Source organism: Eschrichtius robustus, chromosome 3, assembly GCF_028021215.1.
Source record: "Eschrichtius robustus isolate mEscRob2 chromosome 3, mEscRob2.pri, whole genome shotgun sequence".
Taxonomy (NCBI): Eukaryota; Metazoa; Chordata; class Mammalia; order Artiodactyla; family Eschrichtiidae; genus Eschrichtius; species Eschrichtius robustus.
In genome coordinates, this window is record NC_090826.1 from 158,024,512 (window position 1) to 158,048,641 (window position 24,130).

Sequence of the window (24,130 nt, forward strand, 5' to 3'; positions counted from 1 at the left end):
TGAGTTACTGACAACTTACAAGTTTTTTTTCTTGGGAAGATTTTAATACTTTTGAAAATTTCTGTGAGCTTTGAGTTGTCCGGTTGTCATCATGTACAACTTGTCTTTGAGACAGCTCCCTCTGGTTTAGAGGTAGGTGGTAGAGAGAGAGAGGGCTTCTAAGGAGTACGGAATGGGGAACTGGATGAAGGTGGTCAGTGGTCCCACTTTTCCTGCGACTGTCCCAGTTTTAGTACTGAAAGCCTCACATCCTGGAAGACCCCCTCAATCCCAAGCAAACAGGTGGTGACCCTGTGCTGGAGAAGTGGGGCAGTGTGAAGATTTTTGTTTCTTCACACTTTTAGACCAGGCTGATTTATTCCATATACATTCAACATTAATTGTTATAACCAAATTTGCTATTATGTTGATTGAATTTTTGGCAGAACTGAAGTCATGAATAGGGCATGTAGGATGAGGCGTAGGGTTATGTGAGTATACAGGTAGCAGGAGATTGGATTGGAGGAGTGGAATGATCACAAGTTTTAGAAAGTTAAGAATCTGACTTGAGTCTTCACTCAGTCAAAGAGTTAAGCTTCTGCATACAGTATGAGGGGTACCATAAGCTTCCCCCTGCCAAGGAGCACGGTGAGAGCTTTGGGAAAAATAGTGAGAAAATTGCCTTGACTTAAGTGGGCATCTGCTGACAGTATAATTAAGGGTGAATTTGAAACCATCTCAATCTATGTCAGGTTTTAGAGTAAAAAGTGAAACCCTGTATTTTACTGAAAGTTAATTTCATATATCATTTTAGATATAAGGACTATCTTTTAAGTAAACTAAGGGTATGTGAGGTTTTTCCCAGTTATGGGGTAAAAATGACCCAATAGAGCTATTAAAGCCGTCTCTGGTTAATGAATGACCAGAACCAAGAAACACACCAGCAATGTTTCTCTCTCTCCCCCACTTCCGTCCTTCCTTCCTTCCTCCCTCCCTTTCTCCTTTCCTTTCTTCCTCTCTCTCTCTCTCTTTCTTTCTTTCTTTTTGGTGGCAAAATTGATGCTTTGAAAATTTTGAATTGACCCAATGGATTATTGTTCTTGTTGATAGTTGCCATAAGAAACTTACATAGATATAAATAGACATATAAGTAGGTAAATAACAGATGGATAGATATAACTCCTTTTCTCTGTCTCATCATTTCTCGCTTTTCTTTCATTTGCTTCCACTTCCCTAGTTCTTCTGCCATTTGCTTGTTCAGATCATCTCTGTCGGCTCACCTGGCCAATTGCAATAATCTTCTAAATCAATCTTCCTGTCTCTTCTCTCTGCCTCTTTCAGTCTATCTTGTCCAACTCTGTCACAGTGATCCCTCAAAACCACAGCAAACATGTCACTCAAAAAAAAGAAAAAATCAGTGGCTGTCCATTTCCTAGGTCCAAACTCCTGATCTTGGCACTGAAAACTCAGTAAATCTCAGTTCTAATCAGTCCTTCTATCTTTCACTATTTTTTCCCTATCACACATTCCTTACCTGCCAAACAAATTGAAATACTAAGTACTGTTGCCCAGAAATATCCTTTACCTTCTATACCTCACTGCTGTATCTTTCTCAGTTTTCACTTCTGGCATAAAATGTCTTGCATCCAATGCTCCAAATTTCATAGCAACATCTGCTACCTCAGATACAGCCACCTCCATAAAGCCCACTCCCTTCTCTCTACCTGGAAATAACTGGCCTCCTGAATATGCCCCTGAAGCAGATAATATATGCTATCTTTTATTGCAAATATTTGTGCTTAATGTCTCTTCTTGTACATTCAGTTGTAATCTCCTTGAAGGGATGGTTCCATGTTTTTTTCCTAGTGATTATGACAAGTGAGAATTCAATAACTATTTATTAAGATGAGTTCTTTCAACAGAGAAATATTGAGGAAACATCAGATGATGTGTCCTCCAAGAGTTCCACATGGGGCCCTTGATACAAAAGGGAAAATGAGAGCCAGGCCCTCCTCTGGGCCGTGGAGAGTCTCTGATCCAACTCTGTTCCAAATGACCTTGGTCGCTGCTCTGTTGGCAACTGTTCTTGGTGAGTAATGGGAAGACAAGGTCAGATTGTCACTATACAACTGCGTTCATCAACACATCCTACATAAGAGATGACTAATAGATACCCATCTTTAACATTGTAGAGTGTATTTGACCACCTGAAATTTAGAGAAATTTGCTATAACCCCCCTCCCCCCCCACAAAGGGTTTACTTATGGTCCCTTTTGATACTCCCTTTTAGAACTTTCTCTCCAGGAACTCTTCAAACAATCTAACCTCAAAGCAAATCATGACTTGGAATAAACACATATTATCTGCCACCTGACCATGAAGAGCTTTCATTGCCTGTGTGGTTCTTCAGAAAGTAGTGGGATGGGTGTAATTGTGCTGGGGCTCCTGCCCCTTTATTTAATTATTCCCAGGGAAGTAGAATTAAGACTTTACGTTTTAAAGACTTAATGAATCTCTACCTTGTGATGTTTTTTGAAAAACATCTGATTTTCAAATAAGCAGTCTATTCAAAATCCAAAAGGTCCAAAAGGACATAAAGGAAATACCTCCTCCTTCCTGACTCCTGAGGCAACTAATCTTATATAATGCTATTATTAATAAAAGATATATTTTTGCTCAGGCAAGAAGATAGGATCATATGGCATGGTATAGACGCCAATGTTCTGAGTAGGTAGATTGGGGACTCTAATAGCATGATGAAATTCAGGTCTGTTCATCCATTTTCTGACAAATTATCACATATACAGGAGAGGATGGATGAATTTTTCTGCCTTTTTCCATTATTATTGTCATCGCCATCAAGTAACAAACATGGATTATGGATTGTTCACTGTGTTCATTGAACAGTGGGATAATAGGAGTCATGATGAAGGAGAAAAGCATGATCTTTGTTCTAAATGTCCTACTACTGAATAACTGAGATGCTGTGTCCCAAGCTATAACTTGATTCTCCTCGTCATTTTGGTATCCAGGCAATTGTGGTCCTCCACCTTATTTACCGTTTGCTTCTCCGATAAAGAAGTTGTATGACACAGACTTCAAAACTGGAACTACACTGAGATACACCTGCCATCTTGGCTATAGTAAAATCAGTTCAAGTTCAGTTACTTGTAATGATAGAGGCTCATGGGACTATAGTGCTTTTTGTGCTAGTAAGTATCAACATTTGTTTTCTCACCTGTACTTTTGTTTTATTTGGGAAAGTTATCTTAGGAACTTAATAAATCCTTTAATTCAAATGAAAGTCTTTGATCAACGTAGTCTTCAAAATTAACATTACCTACAGTATATGGAGAAAGTCAGTTTGGAATATACACTGAGATATTTTTCTAACAATAAAGATATAGAATCTATTTCCCTTTTTTCCTTCTGTTTCCCTGTGACAAAGGGCATATATTTTTGAGAACATACATTTGTGTGGATAACAGGTCCATATAACACATCCTTTATTATCACACTGATCTAATCGAGCAAGCAAATCTGAGCACATTTTTTTTCTTCTTTTTAAAATGTACTCAAAAAATGGTATGAATGTTTACACTTACTTTTCCTCAAAATAAAAAATTCAGTAAGTCAGGATCAAAAATAAGCATTGAAAAAATTTTCTGGCTTTATGTGGAAGCAGAAGTTAAAGCCAATCAGGTTTTTTCCCCCCTAGTTTTGTCAGTAATTGTAATCATTAGTCATTATTTTCATTTTCCTCCTAGAGAAACGATGCAGAAACCTAGAAGACTTACCCAATGGGAAAGTGGAAGTTAAGACAGATTTTCTTTTTGGTTCAACTGTAGAATTCAGCTGCTCAGAGGGGTAAGTATAAGGCAATCCAGAAGCAATACTTTTCTTTTCAATTAGTTTTTATAAGTAGGTAAAGTATTCTCATGTTTCAAAAATAAAATGTTGTAAAAAGGTATACATCCAGAACTTTCACTTCCACTCCATCTCATTCCTCTCTGCCCTCTGACAGGAAGTGACGTTAGTTTCTGATTCTTCTTTTTGTGTTTACATATGTAAATACAAGTGAGTACACATATTTTTATTAATATTTTGTCTCCTTTATCAACACAGAAGACAGCAGACTGCCTATGTTAGTTTGAGCCTTGCTTTTATTTTGTTCACTTAACAATATTGCCATGGATTGAATGTTTGTATCCTCCCCAAATTTATATGTTGAACCCTAATCCCCAGTGTGATGGTATTTGGAGATAAGGTCTTTGGAAGTTAATTAAGTCATGGGAGTGGAGCCCACATCATGGGATTAGTGCCCGTATAAGAAGAAACACAGAGCTAGTTTCCTTTCTCTTTGTTTCCACCATGTGAGGACCCAGCAAGATGACTGCCATTTACAAACCAGGACGAGCGCTCTTATCAGAACCTGACCATGCTGGTACGTTGATCTCCAAGTTCCAGAACTGTGAGAAATAGATTTCTGTTGTTTAAGCAACCAGTCTATGATATTCTGTCATAGCAGCTCAGACTGAGATAAATATGTACTGGAGATCTTTGATATTCATGTACTGTTTCCTCATTTTGTGTATGTATGTTTACAGCTATATAGTTTTCCAATGCATATATCATAGTTTATCATAGTTTATTTAATGGTTCCTACTGATAGACTTTTGTGAGTTTCCACTCTTGTGCTGTTACACACAATGTCCTGATGCCTAATTTTCTGTACATGTTATTTTACATGCATGCAGTTAGGTCTGTAGGATAAATTCCCAGAGGTAGGATGGCTGGATCACAGAGAAGATACTTTAAAATATTGATAAATATTGCCAAATTTCTCCTCATAGACTTTGTACAATTTTGTAATGTAAACAAATGTCTATTTCTCCACCACCTCTACAATTGAGTATTTTATCAAACTTTTGAATTTCTGCCTATTTAGATGGGAAAATAAAACTTCCCTGTAATTTTTAAAAACTTATTAATTTGAGGTGTGTAGACTGATATGCAGCTATAAGAAATAGTAAAGAAAGATTCTATATACCATTTTTTTCCAGTTTGCCCCAATGGTAACATCTTGCATGACTGTAGTACAATATCACAATCAAGAAATCAACATTGATATAATCCATTCACCTTATTCAGATTTCATTTCTCTGTGTGTTTAATGCTATGCAGTTTTATCATGTGTGTAGATATGTGTGACCATTACCGTGGTCAAGATTCAGAACAGTTCCATTACGAGGATCCTTGTGTTATCCTTATATAGACAACTCCCTCCCTCCCCTTTCCCTAACCTCTGCCAACCACTAATCCATTCTCCATTTCTATAATTTTGTTATTTTGAAAATGCTATATAAATAGAATCACATAGCATGTCACCTTTTGAGGCTGACCCATCACTCAACATAATTCTCTTGAAATTCATCCAAGTTGTTATGCTTGGATACTTTGTTCCACTTTATTGCTGAGACAATATTCCATGGAATGAAATTTGTTTAGCCATTCACGTGTTGAAGTATACTTGGGTTGTTTCATTTTTGACCCTTAGGAATAAAGACGCTATAAACATTTACATACAGGTTTGTGTGTGTGTGTGAACTTAAGTCTTCATTTTTATTTTTCTGGGATAAATGCCTAGGTAGGTCACATAGTAGTTACACGTTAAGTTTTTTAAGAAACTGCCTGTTTTCCAGAGAGGTTGAATCATCTTATGTTCCCATCAGCAATGTAAGACTGACCCATAACATCCACACCAGCATTTGGTGTTGCCATTTATTTTAGCCATTCTGATAGGTGTGTAGTAATATCTCATTGTGGTTTTCATTTGGATTTCTGTAATAGCCAATGATGTTGAACATCTTTTTATGTGCTTATTTGCCATTTGTATCCTCTTCAGTGATATACCTGTTCACATATATTGCCCATTTTCTAGCTGGATTATTTGGCTTTTTACTGCTGAGTTTCGAGAGGTTTTTTTTTTTTTTTTTGCATATTCCAGATACTCGTCCTTTGTTGGATATGTGGCTTACAGGTGTTTTCCTCCAGTCTGTAGCCTGTTTTTTCTTTTCTTTCTTTTTTTTTAAACATCTTTATTGGAGTATAATTGCTTTACAATGGTGTGTTAGTTTCTGCTTTATAACAAAGTGAATCAGTTATACATATACATATGTTCCATATCTCTTCCCTCTTGCGTCTCCCTCCCTCCCACCCTCCTTATCCTACCCCTCTAGGTGGTCACAAACCACCGAGCTGATCTCCCTGTGCTATGCGGCTGCTTCCCACTAGCTATCTATTTTACGTTTGGTAGTGTATATATGTCCATGCCACTCTCTCACTTTGTCACAGCTTACCCTTCCCCCTCCCCATAACCTCAAGTCCATTCTCTAGTAGGTCTGTGCCTTTATTCCCGTCTTGCCCCTAGGCTCTTCATGACCTTTTTTTTTTTTCTTTTTTCTTAGATTCCATATATATGTGTTAGCATACGGTATTTGTTTTTTTCTTTCTGACTTACTTCACTCTGTATGACAGTCTCTAGGTCCATCCACCTCACTACAAATAACTCAGTTTCATTTCTTTTTATGGCTGAGTAATATTCCATTGTATATATGTGCCACATCTTCTTTATCCATTCATCTGTTGATGGACACTTAGGTTGCTTCCATGTCCTGGCTATTGTAAATAGAGCTGCAATGAACATTTTGGTACATGACTCTTTTTGAATTATGGTTTTCTCAGGGTATATGCCCAGTAGTGGGATTGCTGGGTCCTATGGTAGTTCTATTTTTAGTTTTTTAAGGAACCTCCATACTGTTCTCCAGAGTGACTGTATCAATTTACATTCCCACCAACAGTGCAGGAGGGTTCCCTTTTCTCCACACCCTCTCCAGCATTTATTGTTTGTAGATTTTTTGATGATGGCCATTCCGACCAGTGTGAGATGATATCTCACGGTAGTTTTGATTTGCATTTCTCTAATGATTAATGATGTTGAACATTCTTTCATGTGTTTGTTTGTAGCCTGTTTTTTCATCCTTTTCACAGAGTCTTTCACAGAGTTAAGGTTTTTAATTTTGATGAGGTACAACTTTTGAATTTTTCTTTTATGAATTATTGGGCATTAAGCCTAAGAATTCATCACTTAGTCTTTGGGACTGTGTGCTTGTGTGAGTCTGTTTCTGGGTTTTCATTTTGTTCCATTGTGTCCATTTTTCTGCCAATACTGTGCTGTCTTAATTACTAGAGATATATAGGAAGTCAGTGTTGGGTAGAGTGATTCCTTCCACTCCCTTTTTGCTTTTCAAAATTGTTTTAGGTATTCTAGGTCCTGTATATTTCCATATAAGTTTTAGAATAAATTTCTTTATGTCCACAAAACTTTGCTAGGATTTTGGTAAGATTTGCATTCTCTATAGAATTTGGCATCATTAAAATGTTTAGTCTCCCAATTCATGAACACAGTACTCCTTTCCATTTACTTAGGTCTTCTTTGATTTCTTTCATCAAAATTTTGTAATTTTCAGCTTACACTTTATGTACGTATTTATTATACTTATATCATTTTCTTTGGAGCAATTTTAAATGGCATTGACTTTTAAATTTTGATTACCACATGTCTGTTCTTAGTATGTAGTAATGTGATTGGTCCTGTGTGTTGATCATTGTCCTGCTGTCATACTGAACCCACTAAACTAGTTCTAAAAGGTTTTTTTTGTTTGTTTTATTTCATTTCTGTAGGTTGCTTGTGATCTTCTACTAAAACACTAATGTCCTCTGCAAATGGAAGCAGTTTTTTCCCCATTTACAATGTGTATGCCTTTTATTTCTTTTTCTTTCCTTATTGTGCTAGCTAGAACTTCTAATTCTATGTTGAACAGTGGTGGTGACTGTGGACATCCATGCCTTATTCCCGATCTTTGAGGAAAGCTTCAGTCTTTCATCATTAACTATGTTAGCTATAGGCTCTTTGTAGATGTTCTTTATCAAGTTGAGAAGTGTTCCTCTATTCTTAGTCTACTGAGAAGTTTTATCATGAAAGGTTTTGGATTTTTTTTTAGCATTTTTATTGAAGTATAATTGCTTTACAACAGTGTGTTAGTTTCTGCTTTATAACAAAGCAAATCAGCTATACATGTACATATGTCCCCATATCTCCTCTCTCTTGCGTCTGCCTCCCACCCTCCCTATCCCACCACTCGAGGGGGACACAAAGCACCGAGCCGATCTCCCTGTGCTATGCAGCTGCTTCCCACTAGCTATCTATTTTACATCTGGTAGTGTATATATGTCAATGCTACTCTCCCACTTCGTCCAGGCTTATACTTCCCACTCCCCGTGTCCTCAAGTCCATTCTCTATGTCTGCATCTTTAGTCCTGTCCTGCCCCTAGGTTCTTCAGAACCTTTTTTTTTTTTTTTTTTTTTAGTTTCCATATATATATATATTAGCATACAGTATTTGTTTCTCTCTTTCAGAGTTACTTCACTCTGTATGACAGTCTCTAGGTCCATCCACCTCACTGCAAATAACTCAAATTCATTTTTTTTATGGCTGAGTGATATTCCATTGTATATATGTACAACATCTTCTTTATCCATTCATCTGTTGATGGACACTTAGGTTGCTTCCATGTCCTGGCTATTGTAAATAGTGCTTCAATGAACATTGCAGTACATGACTCTTTTTGAACTATGGTTTTCTCAGGGTATATGCCCAGTAGTGGGATTGCTGGGTCCATGGTAGTTCTATTTTTGGTTTTTTAAGGAACCTCCATACTGTTCTCCATAGTGGCTGTATCAATTTACATTCCACCAACAGTGTAAGAGGGTTCCCTTTTCTCCACACCCTCTCCAGCATTTATTGTTTATAGATTTTTTGATGATGGCCATCCTGACTGGGGGGAGGTGATATCTCATTGTACTTTTGATTTGCATTTCTCTAATGATTAGTGCTGTTGAGCATCCTTTCATGTGTTTGTTGGCAATCTGTATATCTTCTTTGGAGAAAAGTCTATGTAGGTCTTCTGCTCATTTTTGGATTGGGTTGTTTGTTTTTTTGATATAGAGCTGCATGAGCTGCTTGTATAGTTTGGAGATTAATCCTTTGTCAGTTGTTTCATTTGCAAATATTTTCTCCCATTCTGAGAGTCATCTTTTTGTCTTGTTTATGGTTTCCTTGGCTGTGCAAAAGCTTTTAAGTTTCATTAGGTCCCATTTGTTTATTTTTGTTTTTATTTCCATTTCTCTAGGAGGTGGGTCAAAAAGGATCTTGCTGTGATTTATGTCGCAGAGTGTTCTGCCTATGTTTTCCTCTAAGAGTTTTATAGTGTCTGCCCTTATATTTAGGTCTTTAATCCATTTTGAGTTTATTTTTGTGTATGGTGTTAGGGAGTGTTCTAATTTCATTCTTTTATATGTAGCTGTCCAGTTTTCCCAACACCACTTATTGAAGAGGTTGTCTTTTCTCCATTGTATATTCTTACCTCCTTTATCAAAAATAAGGTGACCATATGTGCGTGGGTTTATCTCTGGGCTTTCTATCCTGTTCCATTGATCTATATTTCTGTTTCTGTGCCAGCACCATACTGTCTTGAATACTGTATCTTTGTAGTATAGTCTGAAGTCTGGGAGCCTGATTCCTCCAGCTCCGTTTTTCTTTCTCAAGATTGCTTTGCTTATTCAGGGTCTATTGTGTTTCCATAAAAATTGTGAAATTTTTTGTTCTAGTTCTGTGAAAAATGCCAATGGTAGTTTGATAGGAATTGCACTGAATCTGTAGATTGCTTTGGGTAGTAGAGTCATTTTCACAGTGTTGATTCTACCAATCCAAGAACATGGTATATCTCTCCATCTGTTTGTATCACCTTTAATTTCTTTCATCAGTGTCTTATAGTTTTCTGCATACAGGTCTTTTGTATCCTTAGATAGGTTTATTACTAGGTATTTTATTCTTTTTGTTGCAATGGTAAATGGGAGTGTTTTCTTAATTTCTCTTTCAGATTTTTCATCATTAGTGTAGAGGAATGCAAGAGATTTCTGTGCATTAATTTTGTATCCTGCTACTTCACCAGATTCATTAATTAGCTCTAGTAGTTTTCTGGTATCATCTTTAGGATTTTCTATGTATAGTATCATGTCGTCTGCAAAGAGTTACAGCTTTACTTCTTGTTTTCCGATTTGGATTCCTTTTATTTCTTTTTCTTCTCTGATTGTTATGGCTAAAACCTCCAAAACTGTGTTGAATAATAATGGTGAGAGTGGACAACCTTGTCTTGTTCCTGATCTTAGTGGAAATGGTTTCAGTTTTTCACCATTGAGAACGATGCTGGCTGTGGATTTGTCATATATGGCCTTTATTATGTTGAGGTAAGTTCCCTCTATGTCTACTTTCTGGAGGATTTTATAATAAATGGGTGTTGAATTTTGTTGAAAGATTTTTCTGCATCTATTGAGATGATCCTATGGTTTTTCTCCTTCAATTTGTTAATATGGCTTATCACATTGATTGATTTGCATATATCGAAGAATCCTTGCATTCCTGGGATAAACCCCACTTGATCATGGTGTATGATCCTTTTAGTGTGCTGCTGGATTCTGTTTGCTAGTATTTTGTTGAGGATTTTTACATCTATGTTCATCAGTGATATTGGCCTATAGTTTTCTTTCTTTGTGACATCTTTGTCTGGTTTTGGTATCAGGGTGATGGTGGTCTCATAGAATGAGTTTGAGATTGTTCCCCCCTCTGCTATATTTTGGAAGAGTTTTAGAATGATAGGTGTTAGCTCTTCTCTAAATGTTCGATAGGATTCGCCTGAGAAGCCATCTGGTCCTGGGCTTTTGTTTGTTGGAAGATTTTTAATCACAGTCTCAATTTCAGTGCTTGTGACTGGTCTGTTTATGTTTTCTCTTTCTGCCTTGTTCAGTCTCAGAAGGTTGTGTTTTTCTCAGAATTTGCTAATTTCTTCCAGGTTGTCTATTTTATTGGCATATAGTTTCTTGTAGTAATCTTACATGATCCTTTTTATTTCTGCATTGTCAGTTGTTACTTCTCCTTTTTCATTTCTAATTCTATTGATTTGAGTCTTCTCCCTTTTTTTCTTGATGAGTCTGGCTAATGGTTTATCAGTTTTGTTTATCTTCTCAAAGAACCAGATTTCACTTTTATTGATCTTTGCTATTGTTTCCTTCATTTCTTTTGTGTTTTTCTTTTTTTTTTTCTATCACATCACAACCCCCACCCCCCACCGCTTTCTCCGCTTGGTGTCCGTATGTTTTTTCTCTACTTCTGTGTCTCAATTTCTGCTCTGCAAACTGGTTCATCTGTACCATTTTCTAGGTTCCACACGTATGCATTAATATATGATATTTGTTTTTCTCTTTCTGACTTACTTCACAATGTATGACAGTCTCTAGATGCATCCACATCTCTACAAATGACCCAATTTCATTCCTTTTTATGGCTGTGTAATATTCCTTTGTATATATGTACCACATCTTCTTTATCCATTTGTCTGTCAATGAGCATTTAGGTTGCTTCCATTACGTGGCTTTTGTAAATAATGCTGCAATGAACATTGGGGTGCTTGTATGCTTTTGAATTATGGTTTTCTCTGGGTATATGCCCAGTAGTGAGATTGCTGGGTTATATGGTAATTCTATTTTTAGTTCTTTAAGGAACCTCCATAATGTTCTCCATAGTGGCTGTATCAATTTACATTCCCACCAACTGTGCAAGAGGGGTCCCTTTTTTACACCCCCTCTCCAGCATCTGTTGTTTGTAGATTTTCTGATGATGCCGATTCTAACTGGTGTGAGGTGATACCTCATTGTAGTTTTGATCTGCATTTCTCTAATTATTAGTGATGTTGAGCAGCTTTTCACGTGCTTCTTGGCCATGTGTGTGTCTTCTTTAGAGAAATGTCTATTTAGGTCTTCTGCCCATTTTTGGATTGGGTTCTTTGTTTCTTTAATATTGAGCTGCATGAGCAGTTTATATATTTTGGAGATTAATCCTTTGTCCGATGATTCATTTGAAAATATTTTCTCCCATTCTGAGGGTTGTCTTTTCATCTTGTTTATGTTTTCCTTTGTTGTGCAAAAGCTTTTTAAGTTCATTAGGTCCCATTTGTTTATTTTTGTTTTTATTTCCATTTCTCTAGGAGGTGGGTCAAAAAGGATCTTGCTGTGATTTATGCCATAGAGTGTTCTGCCTATGTTTTCCTCTAAGCGTTTTATAGTGGCTGGTCTTACATTTAGGTCTCTGAGTTTATTTTTGTGTATGGTGTTAAGGAGTGTTCTAATTTCATTCTTTTACGTGTAACTGTCCAGTTTTCCCAGCACCACTTATTGAAGAGACTGTCTTTTCTCCACTGTATTGTATATCCTTGCCTCCTTTGTCATAGATTAGTTGACCATAGGTGCGTGGGTTTATCTCTGGGCTTTCTATCTTGTTCCATTGATCAAGATTTCTGTTTTTGTAGCAGTACTATATTGTCTTGATTACTGTAGCTTTGTAGTATAGTCTGAAGTCAGGAAGTCTGATTCCTCCAGCTCCATTTTTTTCCCTGAAGACTGCATTGGCTATTCAGGGTCTTTTCTGTCTCCATACAAATTTTAATATTTTTTGTTCTAGTTCTGTAAAAAATGCCATTGGTAATTTGATAGGGATTGCATTGAATCTGCAGATTGTTTTGGGTAATATAGTCATTTTCACAATATTAATTCTTCCAACCCAAGAACATGGAATATCTCTGCACCTGTTGGTATCATCTTTAATATCTTTCATCAGTGTCTTATAGTTTTCTGCATACAGGTCTTTTGTCTCTCTAGGTAGTTTTATTCCTAGGTATTTTATTCTTTTTGTTGCAATGGTAAATGGGAGAGTTTCCCTAAGTTCTCTTTCAGATTTTTCATCATTAGTGTAGAGGAATGCAAGAGATTTCTGTGCATTAATTTTGTATCCTGCAACTTTACCACACTCATTGATTAGCTCTAGTAGTTTTCTGGTGGCATCTTTAGGATTCTCTATGTATAGTATCATGTCATCTGCAAACAGTGACCGTTCTACTTCTTTTCCAATTTGTATTCCTTTTATTTCTTTTTCTTCTCTGATTGCCGTGGCTAGGACTTCCAAAACTATGTTGAATAATAGTGGTGAGAGTGGACATCCTTGTCTTGTTCCTGATCTTAGAGGAAATGCTTTCAGTTTTTCGCCATTGAGAATGATGTTTGCTTTGGGTTTGTCATATATGGCCTTTATTATGTTGAAGTAGGTTCCCTCTATGCACACTTTCTGGAGAGTTTTTCTCATAAATGGATGTTGAATTTTGTCAAAAGCTTTTTCTGCATCTATTGCGATGATCATGTGGTTTTTCTTTATCAGTTTGTTAACATGGGGTGTCACATTGATTGATTTGCATATATTGAAGAATCCTTGCATCTCTGGGATAAATCCCACTTGATCGTGGTGTATGATCCTTTTAATGTGTTGTTGGATTCTGTTTGCTAGTATTTTGTTGAGGATTTTTGCATCTATATTCATCAGTGATATTGGTCTGTAATTTTCTTTTTTGTAGTATCTTTGTCTGGTTTTGGTATCAAGCTGATGGTGGCCTCATAGAATGAGTTTGGGAGTGTTCCTTCCTCTGCAATTTTTTGGAAGAATTTGAGAAGGATGGGTGTTAGCCCTTCTCTAAATGTTAGATAGAATTCACCTGTGATGCCATCTGGTCCTGGACTTTTGTTTGTTGGAAAATTTTTAATCACAGTTTCAATTTCAGTGCTTGTGATTGGTCTGTTCATATTTTCTGTTTCTTCCTGGTTCAGTCTTGGAAGGTTATAACTTTCTAAGATTTTGTCCATTTCTTCCAGGTTGTCCATTTTACTGGCATAGATTTGCTTGTAGTAGTCTCAGCATGCTTCATATTTCTGTGGTGTCTGTTGTAACTTCTCCTTTTTCATTTCTGATTTTACTGATTTGAGTCCTCTCCCTCTTTTTTTTGATAAGTCTGACTAATGGTTTATAAATTTTGTTTATCTTCTCAAAGAACCAGCTTTTAATTTTATTGATCTTTGCTATTGTTTTCTTTCTTTCTATTTCATTTGTTTCTGCTCTGATCTTGATGATTTCTTTACTTCTGCTAACTTTGGGTTTTGTTTGTTCTTTTTTCTCTAGTTCCTTTAGGTGTAAATTTAGATTGTTTATTTGAGATTTTTCTTGTTTCATGTGGTAGGCTTGTATAGTTATAAGCTTCCCTCTTAGAACTGCTTTTGCTGCATCCCATAAGTTTTGGATCATCGTGGTTCGTTGTCATTTGTCTCTAGGTGTTTTTTGATTTCCTCTTTGAGTTCTTCAATGATCTCTTGGTTATTTAGTAACGTATTGTTAAGTCTCCATATGTTTGTGTTTTTTACGTTTTTTTCCCTGTAATTGATTTCTATTCTCATAGCCTTGTGGTCAGAAAAGATGCTTGATATGATTTCAGTTATGTTAAAATTGCTGAGGCTTGATTTGTGATGCAACATGTGATCTATCCTGGAGAATGTTTCCTGACCCCTTGAGAAGAAAGTGTAACCTGCTATTTTGGGATGGAATGTCCCATAAATATCGATTAAGTCTATCTTGTATTTTGTGTCAGATAAAGCTTGTGTGTCCTTATTAATTTTCTGTTTGGATGATATTTCCATTGGTGTAAGTGAGGTGTTAACCTCCCCCACTAGTATTGTGTCACTGTCGATTTTCTCTTTTATCGCTGTTAGCAGTTGCCCTATGTATTGAGGTGCTCCTATGTTGGGTGCATATATATTTATAATTGTTATATCTTCTTCTTGGATTGATCCCTTGATCATTACTTACTGTCCTTCCTTGTCTCTTTTAACATTCTTTATTTTAAAGTCTATTTTATCTGATATGAGTATTGCTACTCCAACTTTCTTTGATTTCCATTTGCATGGATTATGTTTTTCCATCACCTCACTTTCAGTCTGTATGTGTCCCTAGGTCTGAAGTGGGTCTCTTGTAGACAGCATATATATGGGTCTTGCTTTTGTATCCATTCAGCAAAGCTGTGTTTTGGTTGGACAGGTTAACACAGGTTAATCCATTCACGTTTAAGGTAATTGTTGATATGTATGTTCCTATTACCATTTTCTTAATTGTTTTGGGTTTGTTTTTGTAGGTTCTTTTCTTCTCTTGTGTTTCCCACTTAGAGAAGTTCCTTTAGCATTTGTTGTAGAGCTGGTTTGGTGGTGCTGAATTCTCTTAGCTTTTGCTTGTCTGTAAAGCTTTTGATTTCTCTGTCGAATCTGAATGAGATCCTTGCTGTGTAGAGTAATCTTGGTTGTAGGTTCTTCCCTTTCATCACGTTAAATATATTGTGTCACTCCCTTCTGGCTTGGAGAGTTTCTGCTGAGAGGTCAGCTGTTAACCTTATGGGAGTTCCCTTGTCTGTTACTTGTCGTTTTTCCCTTGCTGCTTTCAATAATTTTTCTTTGTCTTTAATTTTTGCCAATTTGCTTACTATGTGTCTCAGCATGTTTCTCCTTGGGTTTATCCTGTATGGGACTCTCTGCGCTTCCTTGACTTGGTTGGCTATTTCCTTTCCCATGTTAGGGAAGTTTTCGACTCTAATCTTTTCAAATATTTTCTCAGGTCCTTTCTCTCTCTCTTCTCCTTCTGGGCCCCCTATAATGCGAATGTTGTTGTGTTTAATGTTGTCCCAGAGGTCGCTTAGGCTGTCTTCATTTCTTTTCATTCTTTCTTCTTTATTCTGTTCCACAGCAGTGAATTCCAGCATTCTGTCTTCCAGGTCACTTATCTGTTCTTCTGCCTCAGTTATTCTGCTATTGATTCCTTCTAGTGTATTTTTCATTTCAGTTATTGTATTGTTCATCTCTGTTTGTTTGTTCATTAATTCTTCTAGATCTTTGTTGAACATTTCTTACATCTTCTTGATCTTTGCCTCCATTCTTTTTCTGAGGTCCTGGATCATCTTCACTATCATTATTCTGAATTCTTTTTCTGGAAGATTGCCTATCTCCATTTCATTTAGTTATTTTTCTGGGGTTTTATCTTGTTCCTTCATCTTTTGGTTGGAGCATTTAATCCACTTACATTTAAGGTGATAATCGATATGTATGTTCCCATTACCATTTTCTTAATTATTTTGGGCTTGTTATCGTAGGTCTTTTCCTTCTCTTGTGTTTCCTGCCTAGAGAAGTTCCTTTAGCATTTGTTGTAAAGCTGGTTTGATGGTACTGGATTCTCTTAGCTTTTGCTTGTTTGTAAAGGTTTTAATTTTTCTGTCAAATCTGAATGAGATCCTTGCTGGGTAGAGTAATCCTGGTTGTAGGTTTTCCCTTTCATCACTTTAAATATGTCCTGCCACTCCCTTCTGGCTTGCAGAGTTTCTGATGAAAGATCAGTTGTTAACCTTATGGGGATTCCCTTCCATGTCATTTGTTGTTTTTCTCTTGCTGCTTTTAATATTTTTCCTTTGTATTTAATTTTTTTATAGTTTGATTAATATGTGTCTTGGCATGTTTCTCCTTCGATTTATCCTGTATGGGACTCTGCACTTCCTGGACTTGATTGACTATTTCCTTTCCCATATTAGGGAAATTTTCAACTATAATCTCTTCAAATATTTTCTCAGTCTCCTTATTTTCCTCTTCTTCTTCTGGATCCCCTATAATTCGAATGTTGGTGTGTTTAATGTTGTCCCAGAGGTCTCTGAGGCTGTTCTCAATTCTTTCAATTCTTTTTTCTTTATTCTGCTCTGTGGTAGTTATTTCCACTCTTTTATCTTCCAGGTCACTTATCCGTTCTTCTGTCTCAGTTATTCTGCTATTGATTCCTTCTAGAGAATTTTAAATTTCATTTATTGTGTTGTTCATCATTGTTTCTTTGCTTTTTAGTTCTTCTACGTCTTTGTTAAACGTTTCTTGTACTTTCTCCATTGTGTTTCCAAGATTTTGGATCATCTTTACTATCATTACTCTGAATTCTTTTTCAGGTAGACTGCCTATTTCCTCTTCCTTTATTGGTCTGGTGGGTTTTTACCTTGCTCCTTCCTGTGTTGTGTGTTTCTCTGTCTTCTCATTTTGCTTACCTTACTGTGTTTGGGGTCTCCTTTTCGCAGGCTGCAGGTTCGTAATTCCTGTTGTTTTTGGTGTCTGCTCCCATTGGTAAGGTTGGTTCAGTGGGTTGTGTAGGCTTCCTGGTGGAGGGGACTGGTGCCTGTGTTCTGGTCGATGAGGCTGGATATTGTCTTTCTGGTGTGCAGGACCACGTCCCTTGGTGTGATTTGGGGTGTCTGTGACCTTATTATGATTTTAGGCAGCCTCTGTGCTAATGGGTGGGGTTGTGTTCCTGTCTTGCTAGTTGTTTGGCAGAGGGTGTCTAGTACTGTAGCTTGCTGGTCATTGAATGGAGCTGCGCCTTAGCTTTGAGATGGAGATCTCTGGGAGAGCTTTTGCTGTTTGATATTACCTGGGGCCAGGAGGTCTCTGGTGGACCAATGTCCTGAACCCGGCTCTCCCACCTCAGAGGCACAGGCCAGACAACTGGCCAGAGCACCAAGACCCTGTCATTCACACGGCTGAGAAGAAAAGGGAGAAAAAAGAAAGAAAAAGAAAATAAAGTTATTAAAATAAAAAATAATTATTAAAAATAAAAAAAGTAAAAAGTAAAAAGAAAGAAAAAGAAAAGAAAGAAAGAAAGAAGAGAGCAACCAAACCAAAAAACAATTCCATCAATGATAACATGCACTAAAAACTGTAAAAAAAAAAAAAAAAAAAAAGGACAGACAGAACCCTAGGACAAATGGTAAATCAGACAAAATCATACAAAGAAGCATACACATGCACACTCACAAAAAGAAAAAGGAAAAAAAATTGTATCTCTATATTAAAAAAAAAGGAAGAGAGCAACCAAATCAATAAACAAATCTACCAATGATAATAAACTCTAAATACTAAACTGAGATAAACATAAAACCAAAACCAAATTAGATGCAGAAAGCAAACCCCAAGTCTACAGTTGCTTCCAAAGTCCACCGCCTCAATTTTGGGATGATTCGTTGTCTATTCAGGTATTCCAGAAGTGCAGGGTACATCAAGTTGATTGTGGAGATTTAATCCGTTGCTCCTGAGGCTGCTGGGAGAAATTTCCCTTTCTATTCTTTTTTTGCACAGCTCCTGGGGTTCCTCTTTGGATTTGGCCCCGCCTCTGCGTGTAGGTCACCTGAGGGCATCTGTTCTTTGCTCAGACAGGATGGGGTTAAAGTGGCAGCTGATTCGGGGGTTCTGACTCACTCAGGCCGTGGGGAGGATGGGGTATAGAATGCGGGGTGAGCCTGTGGCAGCTGAAGCTGGTGTGACATTGCAACAGCCTGAGGTGCACCGTGTTTTCTCCCAGGGAAGTTGTCTCTGGATCATGGGACCCTGGGAGTGGCAGGCTGCACAAGCTCCTGGAAGGGGAGGTGTGGATAGTGCCCTGTGCTTGCACACAGCCTTCTTGGTGGCTGCAGCAGCAGCCTTAGCATGTCATGCCCGCCCCTGGGGTCCTCGCTGATAGCCGCGGCTCTTGCCCATCGCTGGAGCTCGTTTAGGCGGTGCTCTGCATACCCTCTCCTTGCACACCCAGAAACAATGTTCTCTTGCCTCTTAGGCAGTTCCAGACTTTTTCCCGGACTCCCCCACTGGCTAGCTGTGGCGCGCTAGCCCCCTTCAGTCTGTGTTCACGCAGCCAACCCCAGTCCTCTCCCTGGGATCTGACCTCTGAAGCCAGAGCCTCAGCTCCCAGCCCCCACCCGTCTCAGTGGGTGAGCAGACAAGCCTCTCAGGCTGGTGAGTGCTGGTCGGGAAAGATCCTCCATGCAGGAATCTCTCCGCTTTGCCGTCTGCATCCCGTTGCTGCGCTCTCCTTCATGGCTTCGAAGCTCCCCCCGCCCCCCACCCCTTGTCTCCACCAGTGAAGGGGCTTCCCAGTGTGTGGAAACTTTTCCTCCTTCACAGCTCCCTCCCAGAGGTGCAGGTCCTTTCCCTATTCTTTTGTCTCTGTTTTTTCTTTTTTCTTTTGCCTTACCCAAGTACATGGGGAGTTTCTTGCCTTTTGGGAAATCTGCGGTCTTCTACCAGCATTCAGTATGTGTTCTGTAGGAGTTGTTCCACATGTAGATGTATTTCTGATGTATTTTTGGGGAGGAAGGTGATCTCCACTTCTTACTCCTCCTCTATCTTGAAGGTCTCTGCCTGGAGTTTTTAAAATGCTTTTTGTTCATCACCGTGCATATGATGACATAATTTTCCTTTTTTAACCTCTTGGTATAATGGACCACATTGATTAGTTTTCAAATATTAAGCAAGTTTACCTCAAATAAGTTTCACTTGGACATGGGACATGATGCATCATTGTTTTTTCATATTGTTAGCTTGATTTCTAATATTTTCTTGAGGATTTTTGTAGATAATATTATGAGAGATATTTGTCAACAGTTTTCTTTTTTAGTACTGTGTTTTTCTGAATTTGATATAAGGGTAATGACAGTCTCATAGAATGAGTTGAGAAGTCTTCCCTCCTCTTCAGTTTTTGGAAGAGATTGTGGAAAATTAATTTCTTTAAATGTTTCATAGAATTCTCCAATAAAACCATTTGGGCCTAGACATTTCTTTTTCTGTAGTCTTCTAATTATGAAGTCAATATCTTTAATAGTTCTAGGATTACTCAGATTGTTTATTTTGTCTTTGTTGAATTTTGTGCTTTTCAAAGGATTATTCTTTTTCTTTTAGGTGGTTGAATTTATGAACATAAAATTGTTTATTCCCTTATTCTCCTTTCATTGACTGCAGGATCTGTAGTGAAATTCCCCGTTTCATTCATGATATTGGTGAGTTCTGTCTTTTCTCTTTATCAGTCTTACAAGAGATTTATCAATTTTATTGATTTTTTTTAAGAATCAACTTTTATTATTTTCGTATTGTTTCTTGTTTTAAACTTACGGATTTCTGCTTTTATGTTTATTTCCCTTATGCTCCTTGCTTTGGGTTTATTTCTTCTTCTTTTTCAAGTTTTTTGAAGTAGGAATTTGGATTCCTGATTTGAGAACTTTTCTATTTTCCTATGTAAGCATTTATTGCTATAAATTTCCATTTCAGCAGTGCTTTAGCTGTGTACCACACGTTCTGTTATGTTATAGTTTCATTTTTATTCTGTGTATTTTTAATTTCCTTTGAGACTTCCCTTTGACCGTGGATTGTTTAGAAGTGTTTTGTTTAATTTTCAATTGTTTGGAGATTTTTCTCTTGTCTTTCTGTTACTGGTTTCTAGTTTAATTCCATTACAGTCAGAACATACACACTCCATGATTTCAATTTTTATATGTTTGTTGATGTTTATTTTATGGCCCAGGATATAATTTATCCTGGTGAATTTCTCATGGGTGCTTGGGAAAAAAGGTGTATTTTGCTATTGTTGAATGGCTTCCCTCTATTTTTAATGTGCACTGTTCTATTTATGAGTGACATTGAGCATGTTTCATGTATTTAAAAGATATTTATATTTATTTATGTGTAAACTGACATCAAGTCCTTTGTTTTTTTTTTAATGTCTAACATGAATTACAATTTCTTTTCTCACTGTGTCATCTTTCCTTTGACTTGGCCTATAGTATTTTTTCTTGCCAGACAAAAACTATGTACTATATATGGTTAAATTTATCAATTTTTTTTAAAAGGGCTTTTGGATTTGAGTTATAGTCAAACGACCTTCCTTGCTTGAAGATTATAACATAATTACCTACAATGATTCAACTACTTTTATGGTTTAATGTTATCTAATACAGAGAGCTCAGATGCATTAACCGATGTTGTCTTTCCCTAGATGGATTTCATGTTGTCTTGCCGTCATTTATTAAACTCCATGGTTAATCCATTAATTTGAAAGAACATTTTTAAAAATTATATTTCATTCCCATATGAATATGAGTCTAATTTTGGACTTTATATCCATGCTTTTAGTTTGTCTATATATTCACACAACCAGTTCCTCTGTGTTTTAATTACTGAGTTTTCATATTGTGAACCATTGCTTTGAAGTATCCCCCTTTCTTTTCTCCCTGCTTTTCCAGGGTTTTCCTGACTATATTTACTTATTTATATTTCTATATGAACTTCAAAATTAGTTGATTTTTAATTTTTAATAAATTACATTGATTTTTTTAAACTAATTTTAGGAACGTAGACATTGTATGATGTTGAGTCTTCCTAGCCCAGAATTTGTTATGCCTTTCCATTTGTCCTAGTCTTGTGTGTGCGTGTGTGTGTGTGTATGTGTTTCAAGATTATTTTAAAGTTTTCCCCATTTAGATTTTCCAATTTTTATTATGATTATTCTTTGGTATCTTATTTTATTTTTGATATTTCAAATGGTTTGTTTTATTCCATTATACCTTCAAACAGCTTTTACCTCTATATATGGAAACTATGGATTTCTATACATCAATTTCATATCTCAGCTAATATACTGAATTCTTGCATTACTTATAATAGCATTTCAATTGGATTCTCTTGGAATTTCCTGGCATGCAGTTATGTCATCTGAAAATAATGATACTATTACTTTTTCCTTTCTATTTTTCATATTTTGAATTTCTTTTTCTTTTATAATTATGCTAGCAATTTTATCTCAAATAAAAAACTGATACTGGCCCTTGCTTTCTTGTTCTCAACTTTAGCAGAAAGGACTCTAGTATTTTCCCCTTAAGTTTGGTAGGGCTCTATCTCCACTGATTCCCATTATATTGGACATTTTTGCTAAGAATACTTGCTGATTTTTTTAAAATGTCATTTTACTATCTATCAAGATGACAGGATGTTTTTCTCCTTAGATTTATTATATCATGTATATATTAATCTGCTCAGACTGCAATAACAACAGAAATTTATTTTTATAGTTCTGAAGACTGGAAGTCCCAGATCTAGGTCTGGCAGGATTCAGTCACATGGCCTTTCCTCTGTGCATACACATGGAGAGAGAGAGAGGTTGAGAGAGAGCTCTGTGGTATCTCTTCTTATAAGGACCCTAATCCTAGTGAATCAGGGCCTCACATTTATCACTTCACTTAATCTTAATTACTTCCTTATTCCAGATATAGCCATACTGGGATTAAGCCTTCAATATATGAATTTTTGGAGGACACATATATTCAGTTCATAGCAATATATTATATATTGATATATTTCCTAATTTTGAAGTTTCCTTTAATTTTTCGTATAAACCTATTTAGTTGTGACATATTTTTCTTTTAAAGTGTTTTTGAATTTTGTTTATTTTATTCAGGAACTTTTCATTGATATTCAGGGTAAATTGATATTTTTAAAGCAACAAGGCCTGGAAGAATGACTGGGACTTGTTTCAAGAGCAAGAATAACGAGATGAAAATCAGGAAGTTAGTGGTTTATGAGAGTAAGCCAAATTCTAGTACCAGAGAATGAGTCAAATTAGAGATCAAAGTAGTTTGTTTTTTTTAATCAGTAATTTATCTGGATCTTCTATTCAAAGGAAATTATGTAGCAGGGGTCCCCAACCCCCGGGCTGGCAACCGGTAGCGGTCTGTGGCCTTTTAGGAACCGGGCTGCACAGCAGGAGGTGAGTGGCGGGCGAGCGAGCAAAGCTTCAACTGCCGCTCCCCATCGCTCACATTACCACCTGAACCAACACCCTCCCCACCCCCATCCGTGGAAAAATTGTCTGCAATGAAACTGGTCCCTGGTGCCAAAAAGGTTGGGGACTGCTGCTATATAGCAAACTCAAGTATACTTTTACTCTGTTTTGTACTGCTTGATTTGTAGCTTCTTAGAGAAGGAAAGTCTAATTGAAATCCTAAGATTTTGGATGCAAAATTGTCATTTACTCTTTTTATCGGCTATGAATGTATGCTGTGTAGAAAAAGCTTAATAATGTGGTTTAAAGAAATGAGTGAATAAAAGAAAAAATAGAAAAATCATCCTTTCTCCTGATATGATGAAATTTAATTCCAAGTTGACCCAAATGGTAATTAGTAATTGAGAGACCACTATTTTTTCATTTTTAAAGGTTGAATAAAATTTCCCTTCATCCAAACCTTATTAATTGGCAATTAACGTTTAGAGTAAGACAGATTTCACTAAAATCTCTGACCTATATTATTCAGGTATATCTTAGTTGGCTCAACCACTAGTCATTGTGAGATCCAAGGTAGAGGAGTTGACTGGAGTGATCCTCTCCCACAATGTATAAGTAAGTAAAGACTGTTTTTGCCTTGACTATAAACCTAAACCATGTTGTTAGGTAATAAAACTTCTGTGCCTCTTTGTTGCTTATTGTACCCTCCATTAGAATTTGCATCATGAATGTTAGATTTGTAAGGATGCTATCCCTGATTATTTCTTCCTCTTCATATCTTCATCTCAGTTGCCAAGTGTGAGCCTCCTCCAGCCATCAGCAATGGGAAGCACAACGGTGGAGATGAGGACCTCTACACATATGGCTCTTCTGTCACTTACAGCTGTGACCCTGGCTTCTCAATGTTAGGCAAAGCCTCCATTTCTTGCACAGTGGAAAATAAAACAATAGGTGTCTGGAATCCAAGCCCTCCTACTTGTAAAAGTAAGTCACAATGATGACTGTATTAAGGGAAATGGAATGATTCAAAGACAAACTAATCAAGGCAATGATGAACTCATTCATTTGTTCAACTAAACATATACTATTATTAGTCAGGATAGCATAGGCTATTCTGCAATAATAATCAACACCAAAATCCCGAGGCTTTTTAACAGTAAAAGGTTTGTTTTTTGTTTGTTTTTGTTAGTTTGTTTTTGTTATTCTTTTGTTTGTTTTTTTGACTCCTTTTTAGTGCCCTGCTAGCTTGGGAAACCCTCTAGGAGGCTGTCATTTATATGGTGATCCAGATTGTTTGTATCTTCTGACAACTCCCTCACAAAACTTTCACAATCAGTTCAGCAGGGGAAGTGAACAAGGAGACAATCCTTGGCTCATAAATTCTTTGACTTCAAGTGATGTATCTCACTTTTCATTAAAATCTTTTGGCCAGACTAGTCCCTTGTTTCTGCCTAGTGTAAAGGAAATAGGAAATATAGTCTTCTGTT

At 36.8% G+C, this 24,130-nt stretch overlaps 1 protein-coding gene across 1 annotated transcript in view; it reads left to right on the top strand.

The window, feature by feature from the left end:
- Positions 1-1,926: 1,926 nt before the first annotated feature.
- The window catches only part of LOC137763000 (zona pellucida sperm-binding protein 3 receptor-like), a 53,041-nt gene continuing 30,837 nt past the window's right edge, over positions 1,927-24,130 (top strand). Inside the window, exons 1-5 of the mRNA XM_068541648.1 lie at positions 1,927-2,068; positions 3,012-3,191; positions 3,747-3,846; positions 23,173-23,258; positions 23,433-23,627. Coding sequence (XP_068397749.1) covers positions 1,927-2,068; positions 3,012-3,191; positions 3,747-3,846; positions 23,173-23,258; positions 23,433-23,627 — 703 coding nt within the window. The remainder of the gene's footprint in view (positions 2,069-3,011; positions 3,192-3,746; positions 3,847-23,172; positions 23,259-23,432; positions 23,628-24,130) is intronic.